Here is an 18,149-nt window from a genome sequence, read left to right on the forward strand (position 1 = left end):
TTCCATGGGCTTCACTATGGGCCTATGGCGGTACCTTGCTCACTTATTTATGCACATCACGAGAAGCTGAGATTTCATTCTGATATGCTCACAAAGTCAAGTACCTTTAGGGTATAAAGTCATCATGGAAATTTACAGGCATGTAGAGATCTAAATATAAAGGCCATAACATCACATGATAAGGCAGCGTCCAGCCCAGCAGCTACTCAGGCTGGGCACCGGTGCCAGCAAATCAGAAGGTCATTTGGGCAGCTGGGAAACGTTCCCTTCATAGACCGCCATGCCTGCAACCTGGGGAGGACTTCTGCCTAGGACATTAGGGAGCCTCTTCCTTTACAGCGGCAGTGAAGCCCCCAAGGCGGCCGAGCTCTGCAGAAACAACAGCTGCAGCGCGCGTGGGCTCCTAGCTTTTCCGGTTCAGCAGCCAGGACCTAATTAAGTATTCCACAGAGGTGACGTGGTAGGGAGACCACGCCCCTTCAGAGCCCCTCCCCGCCGCCGGCAGCGCGTGACGTCACGGCGTCCCGGACGCGCCCCGCCCCCGGCCGCTCGTCGCCAGGGGCCGCTCGCGGGCCCGGTCTCCTAGGCAACCAGGCGCTCCGCCCCTCCGCCCCTTTAACCTTTAGGGTGCGCGGGGCCGCGTCCTGCGCTCGCTCCCTTCTCCCCTCCCCTCACCCCCTTCGCCGGGGCTGTCCCGGCCGGAAGCGAAGATGGCGGCGGCGGCGGGCGCGGCGTCAGCCGAGCTGGTGATCGGCTGGTGCATCTTCGGCCTCCTGCTCCTGGTAGGGGAGACGCTTGGAGTTCCCCAGGGCCTGGACGGGGGAGGGGGCAGCCCCGCCGTTGGCCTCCGGGGCCGGGACCCTCCTCGCCCCGCCTGCTCCTGCGGGGGCTGCGGGGGCCCTGGGCGGGGGCGGGGCCGCGGGGAGGGGCGCGTCGGCCCCTCGTTGCCCGCGCGGGGTGGTCCCCCCGGCTGCTGGCTGCGTCCTGACCCGGACTCCGCGCGGGCGCACCTGGGTATGGGGTCCGGGGAGAGGAGGGGCCCTGGGAGCCGGGAGCGCCCGCCTGCGCGAGTCCCGTGGGCGCCACGTCGTCGCCCCGTGGGGGGGGTTCTCTGCCCCTCTGAGTGGTCCACCTTGCCCCTTCTCTTAGGACGGGGGGTCTGCAGCCTTCTCTCCCCATTGTGCGACCCTGCCTTGGTGACGTGCGGTGTTCGTTCTGACGCCGGGTGTCGCGTTCTTTCCCGGTCTCTGATGGCCGAAAACCTGCGCAGGGCGGAGCTGGGGCCCCGGTCACTGCCAGTGTCAGGGTCTGTGTACCCACCTGTCTGACTTCAGGTGCCTCCTTCCCAGCCTCCTGGTTCCTGCTTTCCCAGTGAGCAGAACGTGGGCCTTAATGGGCCAAATGGCCTAGGTTGTACTTCCCTAACCCATATTAAAACGCTTTTATGTGGGAATTCAGTTTATTTCTCTTCGTACCCTTCCCCAGTCTCACTCTTCCCTCGTGGTCTCCAGCCCATCCTGTCGTTGCTTCAACAGGACAACTATCCGCCCCAAAGTATTTTGCCACTTTGCATTAGGAAAACAACAAAATCAAACCAAAAAACTGTTTACTTCACTTGTTGAGATCAGACTTGTTTCATTTTACTTTACTTTCTTGATTCCACTACCGTGTCTGCAACCTCTGTGTTATAGTCTGTTTTTCCAGTAGGTGTTGCAGCGGAAACTACCCTCCCCTCCAAAGTGCGAAAACGTGAAAAGGCTTCTCTTGTTGCCTTTACTCCTCGCCCGTAAAGTAATAATGCCTTTACCCTGGAACACACTTTATCCTGCTTGGAGAAAAGTGGAAACCGTGAAGGTTGGCTGTGGTTTCCAAAGCCTGTACTTGGAGAGTTCACTGGCTTTTCCATACCCTCGTATTCACTTGACTTTGTAGGGGAGCAAAATTTGGCGCCCCAAAGTGGCTCCCTGGCTTGATGGTTAGTTCAGGCTGATTATATGTAAGAAACAGAAGACTCGGGAAATCTTTCTTTTTTACCTCTGTCTTAGCTGCTGGGAGAATTTAGGTAAGGGGCTTGTTCCCCAAATAGAGTCATCACCTGAGATGTCTGCAGAGGATGTGGGCTAGGCGTGATGGTGGTGGTGGTACTCCGCTGGGCCTAGAGATCCGAGTCCCTCTGTCCTGTTGTCTCTGCCTGGCCCAGCAAAAGTGTATTTGCCAACCTTTTGCTTTCTGTCTGCATGTGAATTGCCTTCCTCCCTGTTGAAGTCCCAAACCACCCCCGGCCAGGATCCTCTGTCTATAGCTGAAAATGGTATTTAAGGTGAGGGCTTTGGCCATTTTGGCGAGTTTTCTTGGGTATCTCCCCTGTATACATGTTCTCAAGCGTTTGTTTGATTTTCTCCTGTTGCTCTATCTCATGTCAATTTAATTGTTAGACCAGTCAGAAGAACTGAAGAACGAAAGGTACATTTCTTCCTCCCTGACAGTTAGAGGAAAACAAAGGAGCATGTAACCTGTATCAAAGTCCAGGGGGGAATCTCTTGGCAGTTATCAGTGAAAAACTTGTAAGGTACAGCAGTTGTGCTGTAAATTGTAGGAGGATGCAAACGAAACATAGTGTGGCCTTTAGGAGGGCCTGAAGATAGGTGGGAAAACAAAAATCCTTGTAACAGGTTATTTTAAGTACTGAAAACCAAAGTATGGTTTTATGAATTAAATAGGACTTCAGAGAATAGAGAACAGTATTGGGAGAAAGTGGAATTGAGGCAAACTTTGGATAGATAATGAAGGGAAGGCATTTAAGTTGGTGATACTACAGTGGGAACAAGATAAAATGAGAAGGGAATTAAAGGTCTGAAATTAGATGTTGGAATAGAAAGAAATTAGTAATGAGGGCCATTGTTTAATTTTCTGCAAGTCTCTTTAGTTCCTGGATTATTAGAAGAGAGCTGAATTCTCATGTCTGCTTCTGCATTCAGCCTTTTCAGAGATTATTTTGGTTGAAGTATATGAAGTTTTAGTGATATGTAGTTGGAAGCAGAGTATCTTTTAGGTCATTGTGGACCTTGTTCTGTAATACTACACCCAAACTCAGTTAAGTAGAAGCTTCTTAATATGAAATATGGATTCTGAAACCCTATCAATGAACTTTTGTTCAGTTTTATTAAAGTCCACGTTGTACTTTGAATGGCTCTTTCCCCATGCGTGGTTTTATAATGTGATGCATTTGATCATTTAGAAAATACTGGTTCACTGAGTTATGCAGATCTTCCAAATGTGGATACCTTTCATTATATAAATCAAAATATCCTATTCATCAGTATCACGACTGATCTTGTCAGAAGAAATGTCTCAGAAATAAGTATTGAGAATTGTCAAGCTCACAGTCGTGGATACAGGTTTTCCAAAATTCTGGTTTTCATTTGAAAGCTTGAATTTTATCACTGGTAACAAATACTCTCAGTTGTTTTTCTTGAACTGATCGGCTTCCTTTGTTCATTTAGACAAAATCTGCCAAATATGCAAGTCTGAATAACCATAGTTAGTCACTTGTGCTTTCAAGTGAAAACGACGTTTCTTGGAAATAGTGCCTAGTTTGGCTTTTGACTCTTAAATGCTGAGGTGCTTTTCCTGGGGACAGCCAGCCATCGCAGGTTGAGTACATACTTCCAGTATGCGTTTCCCCAAGGAGTATTAAAAGAGTCAAGTGTTGACGTTTAATAAAGTTAACATTTACTGCTTTGTCAACTATAGTTTTAAGTTAAATAGTCTTTAAAAAAATTTTTTTTTCCCCCTTCTGTGAGTGTGGTGTGGTGTGGTGGTAAAGAATAAGATTACTACTGGCACGTTTGGTGCCATTGTCTTGATTCATGCTTAAATCGCCAGCAGTTTTCCCCACCATGGCTTTTGCACCATCAGTGCATATATCAACATAGTGACAAAGGCGGATGACGTCTTAGTATTATTATGGGGTTAGTTTCTATTTGCAAATCCCCAGAAAGGGTTGTGGGGCTGCCAGGGGTCTGGGGACTTAACACTTTGAGAACTGCTGCCGGTCATCTTCTAAAGAATCAGAACACTGAGATTGACTACTTTTGTAACCTTGGGCAAACAGGATGGACTTCATTTTCTTCTGCCACATAAGGAAAGGTGAGACTTGGCTCCTCCAAAGCCTATAATCTAACTGTCTACGTTTACTGGATCAATCTGAGCTCCTCTACCTAACCCCTCCCCCTGCAAGATGCTCAGTAATTTGGTTTACACCATCTCTCAAGTTGCAGTTCCCGTTACTGTACAAGATTGAGTCTCCGTTTCTGTAAAGTAAGTTTACTCTGGTTACTCAAAGTGAGGGGATCATCTGGGAACTTGTTAGAAGTACAAAACATAAGACCCCCAGCCCCACCGAATCAGAATCTGCAGTTCGACAAGATCCCAGGCAGTATGTGTGTGCGTTCATTTAACAAACGTTTATCTGTTCTCATGCCTGCCTCTGCCCAGGTGCTTCTCCACCTTGACTGCTCATTAAAGCCACCTGGGGAGTATTAAAAGCCCTAATGCCCAGACAGGTTAAATCACAATCTCTTGGGAGGGGTTGGGGACTGCTCTAAACCTTTCCTTATAATTGTTAGCAAAATTATGTATTGGTTTCTTTTATGAAATCCTCTAAGATGTTATTTCATATGACATTTAATAATAATTGGTGCTGTTTGTGGCACTGTGCTGAACTCTTCATTCAGTTTTTATAACCTGCTATGAAAGAAGTATTCTTATTTCTGTCTTACAGTTGAGGACATTTGGTTTACTTTATAATGTAGTAACTATTGATAGATTTGTTACCGAGTCCAAGCTTGCTCTGCTCGCCGCACGACAGGCCAGTGAACCCGAGACGAGGTGTCGGGGCGAGGAATACGACTTTACTCGGAAAGCCGTCAGACTGAGAAGGTGGCAGACTAGTGTCTCTGAAAAACCATCTTGTCGGGGTCTGGATGCCAGTTTCTTTTACAGAATCGGAGAGGGAGTGGCCTTGAGGAAGTAAAGTAAAAGGGCCATCAGTCTTGCAAAACACTTCCTGGAATGACCAGCCTCGGAGAGGGGATGTGTTAGTTTCTTATTTCTTGTAGCCATTCACAGGTGGGCGGGTTCCCTGAGGCAGGCCATTAGGTATGGTTATAATAACAAAAGCAACGAAAAGCAAAGGTTAAAGTCAAAGAAACAGATCCCACTTGGAGTCCGATTTAGCTCTTCCCTGTTACCGATTTAACCTGTAAACGACTGTTTGGGGTTCTGTTTTAAAACTGTAAAGGGATCTTGAGACCAAAAAGTTTGGGAACCTCTGGCTTAACTATTTTGCCTGCGTTGCCCTTTCCCTGCCTGTTATTGGCAAACTCCTTTCTTTGCAGTAATACCTGTCACGCTGAACTTTGTAAAAGTGCAGATCTCTTTGAAGTCCAACAAAAAGTTTATTGAGCACTTTGTGTCAGGTACTGCTAAAGATAGAAAGAAAAGGCTCATCTTCCAGTGACTTCCAAAATAATTGGGGAATGTTTTAAATATCTGTCAATTAATTTAGAAACAAACCCATTAAATATTAATATGAGTAACATTTTATGAAAGAATATTTTCCAGAACAAAGAAATTAGTAAGTTGTTAAGCCGGAATTTGAATGAAGCTCTTCTTTCTCTCTCCCTTTCTTTCTTCCTTTCTTTCTTTCTCTCTCTCTCCCCCTCCCTCCCTTCCTTCCTTTCTTTCTTTTTCTTTCTCTCTCTCTCCCCCTCTTCCTTCCTCCCTCTCTCCCTCTCTCTCTCCTTCTTTCTTTCTTTCTCCCTTCGAAGCTTGCTTGCTTTCTTTCTCTCTCCCTTCCTTCCTTCCTTTCTTTCTTTTTCTTTCTTTCTCTCTCTCTCCCCCCCCTTCCTCCCTCCCTCCCTCTCTCTCTCTCCTTCTTTCGTTCTTTCTCCCTTCGAAGCTTGCTTGCTTTCTTTCTCTCCCTTCCTTCCTTCCTTTCTTTCTTTCTTTATCTTTCTCCCTCTCTCCCTCCCTCCCTCCCTCCTTCCCTCCCTTCCTTCCCTCCTTCTTTCCTTCCTTCCTCCCTCCCTCCCTCTCTCCCTCTCTCCCTCCCTCCCTCCCTCCCTCTCTCCCTCTCTCTCTGTCTTTCTTTCTCCCTTCCTTCCTTCCTTTCCTCCTTTGTTTCTTTCTCTCCAACAACCAGGTTCCGAGGAGCACATTTTCTTTTTCACCTTATTTTTTCCTGCTATTCTGATACCAACTGAAATGTTAATAATGTAAAGGAATTACATGCAACAATTTGGATGGATTTCAGATTCATTATGCTAAGTGAAAGAAGCCAGACTCAAAAGACATACTATATAAGGACATGATGACATTCTAGAAAAAGCAGAAGGTATGGGGACAGATAACAGATAGTGGTTGTCGAGGGCTGGGGAGTAGAGAGACGGGTTAACTCTGGAGGGGCATAGGGGATTTTTCTGCGGTGATGGAACTGTTCTTAGATCTTGACTGTGGTTGGAGAATTTGGAAACTGAAACTAGTTAGGTGGTGCTTAGGTTAGTTAGGTGGTGCTTAGGTTAGTTAGGTGGTGCTTAGTTCAGTTCTGGCTCCTGAACTAGAAGGGAAGTTACATGAAAAACTGGGTTCACCTGTTGATGGGTGTTGAACCAAATGACACAACCACGCCACAGAGCAGGAGTAGGGAGAACACCGGGGATCTTTCCCAAAGCAGTGTCTCCTCAGCAGCAAGACTGGGGAAGCTTTAAGCTAAGGGTGTGTGCATGTTCCTGAAGGGGCTTGAGCGGAGGAATAGAATTGGGGCACAGGTCCACAGAGCTAGCTTTAATTGATTGAAGTCACTAGGGTCAGAAAAGGTCAACATCATCACCCCTTAGGTTCTAGTTGGTCTAGTGGTTGAGCGCCCGAGGCGGGGTTAAATTCTGCAAAACAGCTCGAGAAAGTGCTTCAGGCTAATCTTTACCACCATTGAAACAGAATTGGGAGTTTACAACTGATTTATTATCTTTACTGTTGGTACTTCTCTTGCCTGATAAGTCTTTTGTTCCTTTAAGGTCTTTAATTACTGAGACCCATTCAAGGATGTGCGCTGTGGCCAGGCTTAGATCACTAAATGGCTTGGGCCAAGAGTGGCTTCTCTTATGTCAGGAAGGCCATGCCTGGTTCTCTTTCTCTAGGGAATCCCTGCCCTATCTGCTTATAGTGAAAGTTAAATCTGTTGAAAACCATGAAATGCCAAAACCAAGCTTGTGTCCCAGGGCTTTGATAGAGCTTAGTGAACACCCTGGTTTTCAGGCTCGCCTCAGATTGGAATCCTCAGGCACTGGAAGTGCAGATGCCGGAGGAGCCTCGCTTGCTGATTGAAGTGGTGTGCGGGGTGGGTGTGCAGGTATGTAAGTGTTTACCCAGGGGATTCTGACACAGCCAGGGCGGAGGATCCCTGATTCAGGATCTGTCTGCTTCCCCTAGGATTAGGGCGGGGGTTCTCGAAGTGTGGTCCTTGGACCAGCAGCAGCCTCACCTGGGAACTTGTGACAAACGCAGGTTTTCTGGACCTTCTCCAGACCCGTTGGATCTGGAGCTCTGTGCTTTAGCAGCCCTGCAGGGGATTCTGATGCTGGAATCTGAAGTTAGAGGATTGCGAGAGTACAGTCCTATACCCTCTGTTAGTTTCCAGGAAGATGTTGATGACTGTTGAGAGTACCTGGTGGAGATGTCAACCTCAGTACCTCTGAGTGTGCTTTTTCCCTGAAGAGTTCCTTGCGATGCACGGGCATCCATTTTCAGTGTTCACTTTTCTCCGTTTAATGCCCTTTGAAATGTGAATTATAGTATCATGTGTCAATTGCGTGGTGATTATTGGCAGTTAATCTTTAGTTGAATGGTACTCTTGAACTGTAATAATGGGACAGAAGTTAATTTCAATTCAAGTGGTATTCTGTGATGCTTCAGCAGTAAGAATAGGATAGAACAACTTCTAGTTATGTCTTCGATCTATAGGGAAAAGTATTCAGAGCTAGTTAGAACTGTAATGTTGTGTGAAACCATGAATGGTTATACTGTGTTCAGTGAGGAAATATGTAACTGAGCACTGTTATTGATAACTTTTGCTTGTTTTTTCTGGTGTCTTGGCACCCAAGTGAAGTTGTACTGCTTTCATGAACTCGGCTTTGAAAGTTATAAATCTTGAATAAGTTTATAAGGGGTAGTGGATGTTGCTTGCACATCCGGAAGAATCGCTACTTGACATAATGTTTCCCATTGGGAACTTCCACAGACTAAAATCAGTTTTAGAGAATACATAGGGCAGTAACAAAACATTTCTTTCTGTTCTATTTCAGGCTATTTTGGCATTCTGCTGGGTATATGTTCGTAAATATCAAAGTCAGCGGGAAAGTGAAGTTGTCTCCACCATAACAGCGATCTTTTCTCTGGCGATTGCTCTTATCACATCAGCACTTCTACCAGTGGATATATTTTTGGTTTCCTACATGAAAAACCAAAATGGTACATTTAAGGTAATTATCGTCATACTATGGGAATTTTTCCTTTCATATTCTTGGCAATTAAGTATTTACTGAAATGTTTAGCAGTGCAGTGTATGTTGTGTTTTATTGTCGTCTCTGGGGATAAGCGAGAATGAAAATGCACATAGAGGCCGAGTATGTGACAACTACATGGAACAGACTGTTCGCTGACTTACAACCATCCAAGTGTGAAGACTGCATTTTGTTAATCGGAAAATGTGCCAAGTAATCATAATAGGGTTATTTTTGTGCCTCTTGCAGCTCCCTTGAAGTCTGTTTAACTTGATCTGCATCAATGCAGTACATAGATAATTTAGAAGGGATTTTGTTAGTGGCAGATTAGGGTCTTCATCTCTATGTCATATTGAGTACTCTGAGTCACTGTGATGTAGGCTGCGGATTATCAGACCTGAGTTCTAATCTTGATTCTCACTGTCTGACTTGTGTCTTTGGCCAAACTGAACTTTTCTGGACTTGAAGTTCCTCATTTTTAAAATGCATGGTGTTGGACTGGAAAATTTCTGAGTTCCTTTTCAATTATGCAAGTTACTTTTACATTTCTTATTAGTGTAAACTTCTATGAGGCCGGAACTGTGTCTTGTTTGTTTCTGTATGCCCAGTGTCTGACAAGCAGTAGGTACTTAAATATTTGAATGAAATATTATTTCAGTTATCTCAATAATGCATGGTTCCAAAGTAAATTCCTGAATTGGGCCAACTGGGCTGAAATAATTTGATAATTTTTTGTAGTTAGGTTTGGATAGATTCTGATTGCTGTGAAAACTACAGTTATTGTCTGTAGGTCAGTCATTCATTTAGCGAGTATCAATTGACCACTTAGTATGTGCCGAACACTGTACAGAGATAGTAACTAACGTTTGTTGAGTATTTACTATGTGTCAGACCCTTTCCTAAATGGTTTACATGTCTTCACGCCATTAATGTCCCAACAACCCTATGAGGTAGATAGTGTTATCCATGTTTTTATGGGCAGGAAGCCAGGGTTCAGAGAGGTGACATGACCCATCTCAGGTCTTGGGGATTGTAAGTGCTGTTTGCTGGGATTTGAAGCTCTGCCGTCTAGCACCGAAGCTCTTTGCTCACTGGGATCTGGATCTGTACCTCTGTCTATATCTATCCATCTGATACAGTGGAAGTAGTGTTATCCCTTGTATAACTGTTGTTTGAGTAGGAGATTTTTTAAGTTTTAAATTTAGAATATTTGATTTGTTTAGATTTTGTGGGATTATGTTTTCATCTTGAAATTTCTAAAGTAAATATTTTCATGAAATTATGAGCTTCCCCTTAGATGATGTAGTTGTTCTGGAACCATGCTTAATTTAGTAGTCACTTTCTGGGTACTAGTTTTTTGTTTTACTTTTGTTTTTTTTAATCCGTGAGATTGTATTTATACTTGTTTAAACAAGACTTCAGGAATTCACCCACCTAAAGAAGCAAAAGTATTACCCATAAAAACTTAGGGCATTTATTTTATTAATAATATGCCCCAAAAGAGAAGAAAATGTATAACTGTAGTTAATGTGCTTATTTTATGGTTGTTAAATCTGAATGTGCACCAATAATGAGAAGGGACAAATTCCATGTTAGTGTTTTTTTTCCCCCAATTAAAAAAAAAAATGTTTTCTTTCATTATTGAGGGATTATTTATTTAGCAATTGTATGTTCTTTTTTTTTCCTACTGTTCATTTACTTAGTTGTCTCTGTTTAGTTCTGTTTGTTTTTAGCTAACTCAGCTTAATGTACCAGTTTTTTTTTCCCAATACTTTGGTGCCTTTCTTGATATTTTAAACATTCTTTGTTTCCCTTTCTGCTTTTTTCTGGGAGGGCTGGATGGGAGACTAGTGAAATTCATAAGAGTTGTCATTTGAAGCTGGCATGTGCTAACACTCAAAGGAGAACTGAAAAGACTTTCAAAGGACACTTTCCCAGTAAACCGTAGAGAGTATTTTCTCCAAACTGTTATTAATGAATTCTCTTGAGGTGCTTAGTGAAAGACAAGAGTGAGTATTTAAGAATTAGTTTTCAGACTTCATGCCGCAGCTGTAAATTTAGCTGTCTTCGGGTAGAAGTGTCCACACTGTCTTTAATCTCTTCCGTCCTTATTAGTCAGGATGAATGTGCAAGTTGACGTTGTTTTCCATGATGCATTATGTCGTATCCTAAGTTTTGCAATGTGCGTTTCTTATTCCTAAATGAATATAAGTATCGTCTAACTTTCTCCATTTGCACCTCAAATATTGAAGCCTCTAAACCGATTAGGGACCTGCTTATAAGGTGTAATTGTTTGGAAACTCGAGATGTCAAGGACTGCTAACATTTGACTTAGGAACTGAAGGTGCCGGACAGGCGGTCAACACACTTTCTCTGTTTTGTCTTATTTGCCTTCCTAGCTGTTTCTGCCTTCTTTTGGCCAAGGGTATATTGTAATAATGTCTGAACTGTTTCCATTCACCTTTTTTTAAACACATGGCACTATGAATAATTTCAGCCAGATAATTTATTTGTTTCTAGTTTTTGTGAAATAATTAACTTTATAGATTAAAGGAAAAAAAAACCTTAAAGTATAGCCGAAGTGTTCTATTATGGTGTCTAGTTGATCAATAACTTTAGCTAGTGATATACACAAAGTATGCCAATCAAAGAAATCAGAAATGGCCACTAACGTGAACAAATATTCTTTATTTTATACAGTGTGTAAAATTAAAATAAAATCAGTAGTTAAGGTATGGCATCGCAACATTTGTTTTGGTAGCTAAAATGTTCATCTCCTCCTTCCCTCCATCAATGATTAGTCTCTCTATGGCCCATAATTATGAGATGTCTGGGTTGAACTCTGCTACTGCCTCATTCCTACTCTCTGATGCTGGTGATTTTATCTTAGAGCTCTGTACTCGTCACTACACCTTAAGTATATTCATGCACTTCATACTTACTGAGTGTGTAATGTGTACCTGACAGAGACATGGATGCTAGAGGTTAACGATTACAGCCATGAGGCCGCTGCTCTCAGGGAGCTCACGTTCTGTGAGAGCAGACCAGCAGCCAGCAGACAAAACAGGCTAGCTTCCTAGTACTCCCTGCTGTGAGGACGCGGAACAGAGGGACGGGAGGGTCCGCCCGGTGGTGGGCGAGGCAGGAGAACGGCTGAGGAGGACCGGGCTGCCGGCGGTCCTGCAGGTGAGAACCGAGCAAGGGCCGCCTAGGGAGAAGCAGCGGCAGGTACAGGGGCCCTCAGGCAGACGTGCTCTTGGTCCGTTTGGCTGAGGTGTGGCACTGGGGGCCGTGCTTTGGTACGAGCTGAGATGAAGAGGAAGGTGGGAACAGATTGTTTGTGACTTTTAGGCCATGTTAATGGGTTTAGATTTTCTTCCAAGGGCAATGGGAAGTTAGTGAAGGTAAAAAATAAAGGTGATGTGGATTAGAAGGGTACTAGTGGAGAGAAGTGATTAAAAGCGGTATGGATTTTGGAGCTAGAACTGCTTGGATCGGCTGATGGATTAGATATGGGGGTGGAAGGAAAATGAAAACTAGAGATAAACGAAGCACTGAAGCCTAGTACACCTTCGAGAAATAGGGCAGCCTGGGGGAATAATTAGACCTGTGTGTGCACACGGGGAAGTGAGGGATGTAGAAAAAGAGCTTGTATTTTGGACAAGTTACCTTCAAGGTGCCTATCATACCAAGTGCGGTGTCGAGCAGGGAGTTGAAGCTCCAGGGAAACCTTAGGGTTGGAGAGGGGTATCTGGAAGTCATCAGCACGTGGATGGTATTTAGAGCTATGCACTGTCCAGCAGCTGGGGAGACCGAGTGGTCAGAGAGGGCTTGGCATGGGCCATGGATTCGAGAGCTGCGTTAGTTACCTGGAGGCCGGCCCAGGGGGAGGGGCTGCAGCCTGGGAGGTGGGAAGGAAAACGACAGAGGGGCCTTCTCAGGAGAAGAACGTGTTTCAGGAAGCGTGATGCTGAGAGATGGAGGGCGAGAGGGAGGGGAGTGACCGTGGCTTTGGTGAAGAGCCGTTTCTGTGGAGCCCCGGGGCAGCTAGGTGGGAGTGGCTGAGTGTGCGACGGAAGGTGAGGGAGCAGGGGCAGGGGATGCCCACAGCGTTTCAGGAAGCTCTGTCCTCCAGGGCAGTAGGAGGTTGGGCAGGGTGTGCTTATCTGTGGTGGTGGCGTGTCCTTTCATGGAAACTACTAGAGCGTGTGCGCTTTAGGGTTCAGTAGAGTGGGAGAGGTGTCTGGGAGGAGAGAAAGGATATCGCCGCAGGTGCAGTGTCCTTGCGAAGGCAGAGGGGTGGGGACCCAAAGGGAAAGGGTTGGCTGTAAATAGCGCGGGCGCTCGGCAGAAGGAAGGGCTGGCATTCGAGTACAGATGGCGGTCGGTTCTAGATTTGGGAGTGAATTGAGTAGCTGTTTTTTGTCCTCAGGTTATTTGAGAGACCTGTAAGTCAGTGCTTGTCAACCATTGGCTTCTGTGCTGGGTGACCCTTGTGAGGGCTGCCCTGTGCATTGCAGGTGTTTAGCAGGTCCTGGCCTCCGCCACTCGATGCCGCTAGCGTACAGAGCCCGCCGCCACCCTCCAGCGTCTCCAGGACATTGCCAGGTGTCCATGGGGGACGGAGTCACCCCTGCGTGAGAACCATTGGTCTAAGGTGAGGTTATCTGGTGAAATTAAGGGGAGTCAAGTGTGGTTTGGGGTTGGACCGAGCATTTCGGAAAGTCATCTTGAAGAATGGGAGAGGGAGTTTTACATACACGAACCGCTCCCTCTTTGTTCTGTGGACTTTATATCCTTTTCCTTTCTTCTAAAATGTTCTTCTTTCGTATTCTTTACTTAGTATTAGTTCTTGTTTGTACCACATTCCTTTGGGTCTTCTGAAGTTCCTTTTGGTCTCTACTTTGGGAGGCAGTAGCTTGTGGAATGTATCAAGGGTACAGCATTTCTCAAAATGTAGAAGAAGGAAGTTTCATAAACTAAGCTCTTTTGACAGTACATCAGATACCTTGGAGGCAAGACTGTATATAAAAGCCAAATACACAAATAGTACTTGAGTGATGTTGTATATTTTACACATATTTTTGCTTTAAAATAGTAACAGTAATGCTCTCTAACTGCCACAAGATTTGGTTAAAGTAAAGAACGTTGGAGGGTAAAAGATACTAAATTTCAATGAACCTTTGGCTTTAATTACCTTCAGACTTTCTACATTTAATCTTTTTCTGAGGTTGGGGCCTTCTTCAATTTTGAAGTTTAACTTTTATGTGATTCTCAGTGGGTACGTTAATACCTCGTGGGGTTGTCTTGGAAATTGGTAAGGAGCTTGCGTAAGGATAGATGTAATTATCCTCTGTTTCAAAAAATCTTCAAGTTTGAAAAATCTTTTAAAATGTCTGTTTTGATGTTTAAACAATCACTAAAGAAACGCAGCTTTTGGGAGTAGAAGCTTTGGTTGTGTGTATATTCATTTGGATACTTGAGTCGTTGATGAAGAAATTTCCAGTCATTGGCGAGAATTCTCCCCAGTGCTTTTCCAGTCCTGTGTGGTAAGCACTGCTTAACGTTCTTTCCATTTTTCTGTAGTATATGTACAGTGTTTCTTTCATTACATTTTTTAGACAAAGATTGTGTATGTTGTTAAAACTATTGGTTGCAACTTGTTCTGTTTACCCGCACTCAAAAGTACTTTATGGATATCCATATACGCCTGTATGTTTTGCACATGACTTTTAGAATCAGCATGGCAAAACACTCTACCCACTATTGGGATTTTGATAGGCAATATATAGTTTTTATAGATTAATTTGGAGGGATTTGGTATTTACAGTCTTTTCATGTGGGAACGTGTGACTTTTCATTTATTTGGATCTTTTTTATATTCTGTATAGTTAACATAATTTTAAAATTGAGGCCATTAAGTTTTTCTTTTTTTAAAAAATTTATTTGTTTTTTATTTATTTTTGGCTGCGTTGGGTCTTCGTTCCTGTGTGCAGGCTTTCTCTAGTTGTGGCGAGCAGGGGCCACTCTTCGTTGCAGTGCACGGGCCTCTCATTGTGGTGGCTTCTCTTGTTGCGGAGCACGGGCTCTAGGCGCGCGGGCTTCAGTATTTGTTGCGCATGGGCTCAGTAGTTGTGGCTCACGGGCTGTAGAGTGCAGGCTCAGTAATTCTCGTGCTCCGCGGCATGTGGGATCTTCCTGGACCAGAGATCAAACCCTCGTCCCCTGCATTGGCAGGCGGACTCTTAACCACTGCACCACCAGGGAAGTCCTCTTAAGTTTTTCATAGTCTTAATTGCTATTGGAAAAATGCTATTTTTATTGTGCGCCGTGTGTCAAGGTTTGCATTTGTAGTGCTAAATTTGGGGTTTCCACATTTTTGTTCTGTTAAGCATTTGTCAATTAGAAATTCATAGATATTCATTGCTAGAGGTGTTTGTAGGTGAAAAAGGAAAAAAAAGAAAAACCTAAATTATTTTAGGAGAGTTAAATGTTTCCACTCTTTGTTAAGAGACCTTGTAAGTGGGATGTTGATACTAACTTGAGCTCTTAAAGTATTGATAGAACAAAATTGACCTGGCTACTAATTTGAGCCTTGGTGCTTAATCGCAATGACCAGTCACATTGGCGCTCCAGGCTTAATTTTCATATGCATACAATTAGGATAGTCAAAAAGACTTGCTATTATACCCCAGTTCTATTTTGTTAATGTATAGATGTTTTTATTTGAAAAGATTAATTAGAATTAATTTTCTAAGTTAAAGTACTAAATTTAAATGACTAATTTTAAGAAAATGTGGGTTGAATGCAAAGAAGTTTATGTTGACTGTTCTTTTAGGTATTTTAAAATATCTTGTTTCTAAAATACAAATCATACCTGTTGCTCTGCACAAAGTTGCATCACTGTTTTCCGTTGCCTTTAGGACAGAGGCCAGAATACCTAGCGTGACTCACGGTCCCTCAAACCTAATGCCTTTCCCTCCCTCACTCCACCTGCTTTCTCTCCCCTTTCCAAAAGCTCTAGTGAATCTATAGTTTGCTTCCTGCAGGTTTTTCAAAGTCTCCATGTATGTTCCTTTATTCTCTTCCCTCCTTCCCACTGTGTTATTCCGGCCCCAGTTTAGTGGCCCTGGCCCGTAGCTGCCTCTCCTTCACGTGCTTCCCCAGGACCATGTCGTCACGTCAGCTCAGCATTCACCTGCTGAAATTGCCTGTTTACTTGTCTGTCTGTCACTTCTTGAGGGCACAGACCATACCTGTCAGAGTCGATGATACATTTATAAGTGATATCCAATCATATTAAAATTTAAGTATAATTGTTAAGCAAATGGCTGTTTCATTAATATTTCTATTGTTTCCTTTTGATCCTAGGACTGGGCCAACGCTAATGTCAGCAGACGGATCGAGGACACCGTATTGTACGGTTACTACAGTAAGTATATTTCCGTTTCATTGCCTGTCTGGGCTGCTCGCCAAAATGTAGAATAAAGCTACATATAGACTTTTTTTTTTTAATTGGAGTATAGTTGCTTTACAATGTTGTGTTAGTTTCTGCTGTACAGCAAAGTGAATCAGCTATATGTATACATATGTCCCCTCTTTTTTGGATTTCCTTCCCATTTAGGTCACCACAGAGTACTGAGTAGAGTTCCCTGTGCTATACAGTAGGTTCTCATCAGTTATCTGTTTTATACATTTTATTGTGTATGTGTCAATCCCATTCTCCCAGTTCATCCCAAGCCCCCTTTCCCGCCTTGGAATCCATACGTTTGTTCTCTACTTCTGTGTCTCTATTTCTGCTTTGCAAATAGGTTCATCTGTACCATTTTTCTAGATTCCACATATATGTGTTAATATACGATATTTGTTTTTCTCTTTCTGACTTACTTCACTCTGTATGACAGTCTCTAGGTCCATCCACATCTCTACAAATGACCCTATTTTGTTCCTTTTTATGGCTGAGTAATATTCCATTATATATACGTACCACATCTTCTTTATCCATTCATCTGTCGATGGGCGTTTAGGTTGCTACCATGGCTATTGTAAATAGTGCTGCAGTGAACATTGGGGTGCATGTATCCTTCGGAATTATGGTTTTCTCTGGGTATATGCCCAATAGTGGGATTGCTGGGTCATAATGTAGTTCTATTTTTAGTTTTTTAAGGAACCTCCATACTGTTCTCTGTAGTGGCTGTACCAGTTTATGTTCCCACAGTGTAGGAGGGTTCCCTTTTCTCCACACCCTCTACAACATTTTTTTTTAAAACTTTTATTTATTTATTTATTTATTTATGGCTGTGTTGGGTCTTCGTTTCTGTGCGAGGGCTTTCTCTAGTTGCGGCGAGCGGGGGCCACTCTTCATCGCGGTGCACGGGCCTCTCACTGTCATGGCCTCTCTTGTTGCAGAACACAGGCTCCAGACGCGCAGGCTCAGTAGTTGTGGCTCACGGGCCCAGTTGCTCCGCGGCATGTGGGATCTTCCCAGACCAGGGCTCGAACCCGTGTCCCCTGCATTGGCAGGCAGATTCTCAACCACTGCGCCACCAGGGAAGCCCTCCAGCATTTATTGTTTGTAGATTTTTTGATGATGGTCATTCTGACTGGTGTGCAGTGGTATGTCGTTGTAGTTTTGATTTGCATTTCTCTAATAATTAGTGAAGTTGAGCATCTCTTCATGTGCCTCTTGGTCATTTGTATGTCTTCTTTGGAGAAATGTCTGTTTAGGTCTTCCACCCATTTTTGGATTGGGTTGTTTGTTTTTTTGATATTGAGCTGCATGAGCTGTTTGTATATTTGGGAGGTTAATCCCTTGTCAGTTGCTTCGTTTGCAAATATTTTCTCCCATTCTGAGGGTTGTCTTTTTGTCTTGTTTATGGCTTCCTTTTAATTCTGATATCACATTTGAGATGACTGTTTCAGCACCATGAATAAGTAGTGTAGAACTCATCTGGTCACCTGAAACTTCCGTTACATACTTTGTTTCACTTAGGTTCACTTTCAGCCCTTCTTTGTAGAGGTTCAGTCAAGTTCCGTTAAATCTCCACTCTCTTCCTCTGATACCATTGTTTGGTAACTTTTGTTACCACTTTCCCACTTGCACTCTTGATTTTGAAAATCTCAGTTTTCTAGAAATTTCTTCTAAGTATTGGCACTAGTACAGTGTACTGTCTGGGAGTTTGCAGCATCAGCCAGTTTAACCTGGGGGTCGTGGTGGATTGGTGTGTTTTGTACTTTACAGAACCAATTAATCCGGGGGTGGTGGTGGATTGGCCCCTCCTTCCCTCCTTTCCTCTCTCTTCCTCCCCTAGTGTTGGATTAGAGAAGCTATTTATAATAACCACCTAAATGTTTTCGAAATTGTCTCTTTGAATACATATGACTTGTGCTTTTATAAAAATGTGTAAGTGCTGAGTTAGGAAAGGGGTGTCTTTTTTTTTTTTTCCAGCAGTGAATCAGGAGGTTGAATAAAATTTCAGTAGGACACTGAAAAAAAAATCTATAGAAGTTTCTGTTGATGGGGTAAGTTTTTCAGGGGTTTCATTGGATTTTAACTTAGCTGCTTTGGCTCTAACTTTTGTCTCTTTT

The 18,149-nt window shown here is 43.7% G+C and overlaps 1 protein-coding gene across 3 annotated transcripts in view; it reads left to right on the plus strand.

The window, feature by feature from the left end:
* The first annotated feature begins 511 nt into the window (after nt 1-511).
* Nucleotides 512-18,149, plus strand: part of LMBRD1 (LMBR1 domain containing 1) — a 117,704-nt gene continuing 100,066 nt past the window's right edge. The window contains exons 1-3 of one of the 3 annotated variants that reach the window (XM_082474213.1): nt 512-782; nt 8,364-8,540; nt 15,933-15,993. In XM_082474213.1, the coding sequence (XP_082330339.1) occupies nt 711-782; nt 8,364-8,540; nt 15,933-15,993 (310 nt within the window). In that variant the 5' untranslated portion in view covers nt 512-710. The remainder of the gene's footprint in view (nt 783-8,363; nt 8,541-15,932; nt 15,994-18,149) is intronic. The other 2 variants (XM_082474211.1, XM_082474212.1) reach the window with 2 other exon arrangements.

The sequence above is a fragment of the Balaenoptera physalus genome (assembly GCF_965194825.1).
Source record: "Balaenoptera physalus genome assembly, chromosome: 9".
Taxonomy (NCBI): Eukaryota; Metazoa; Chordata; class Mammalia; order Artiodactyla; family Balaenopteridae; genus Balaenoptera; species Balaenoptera physalus.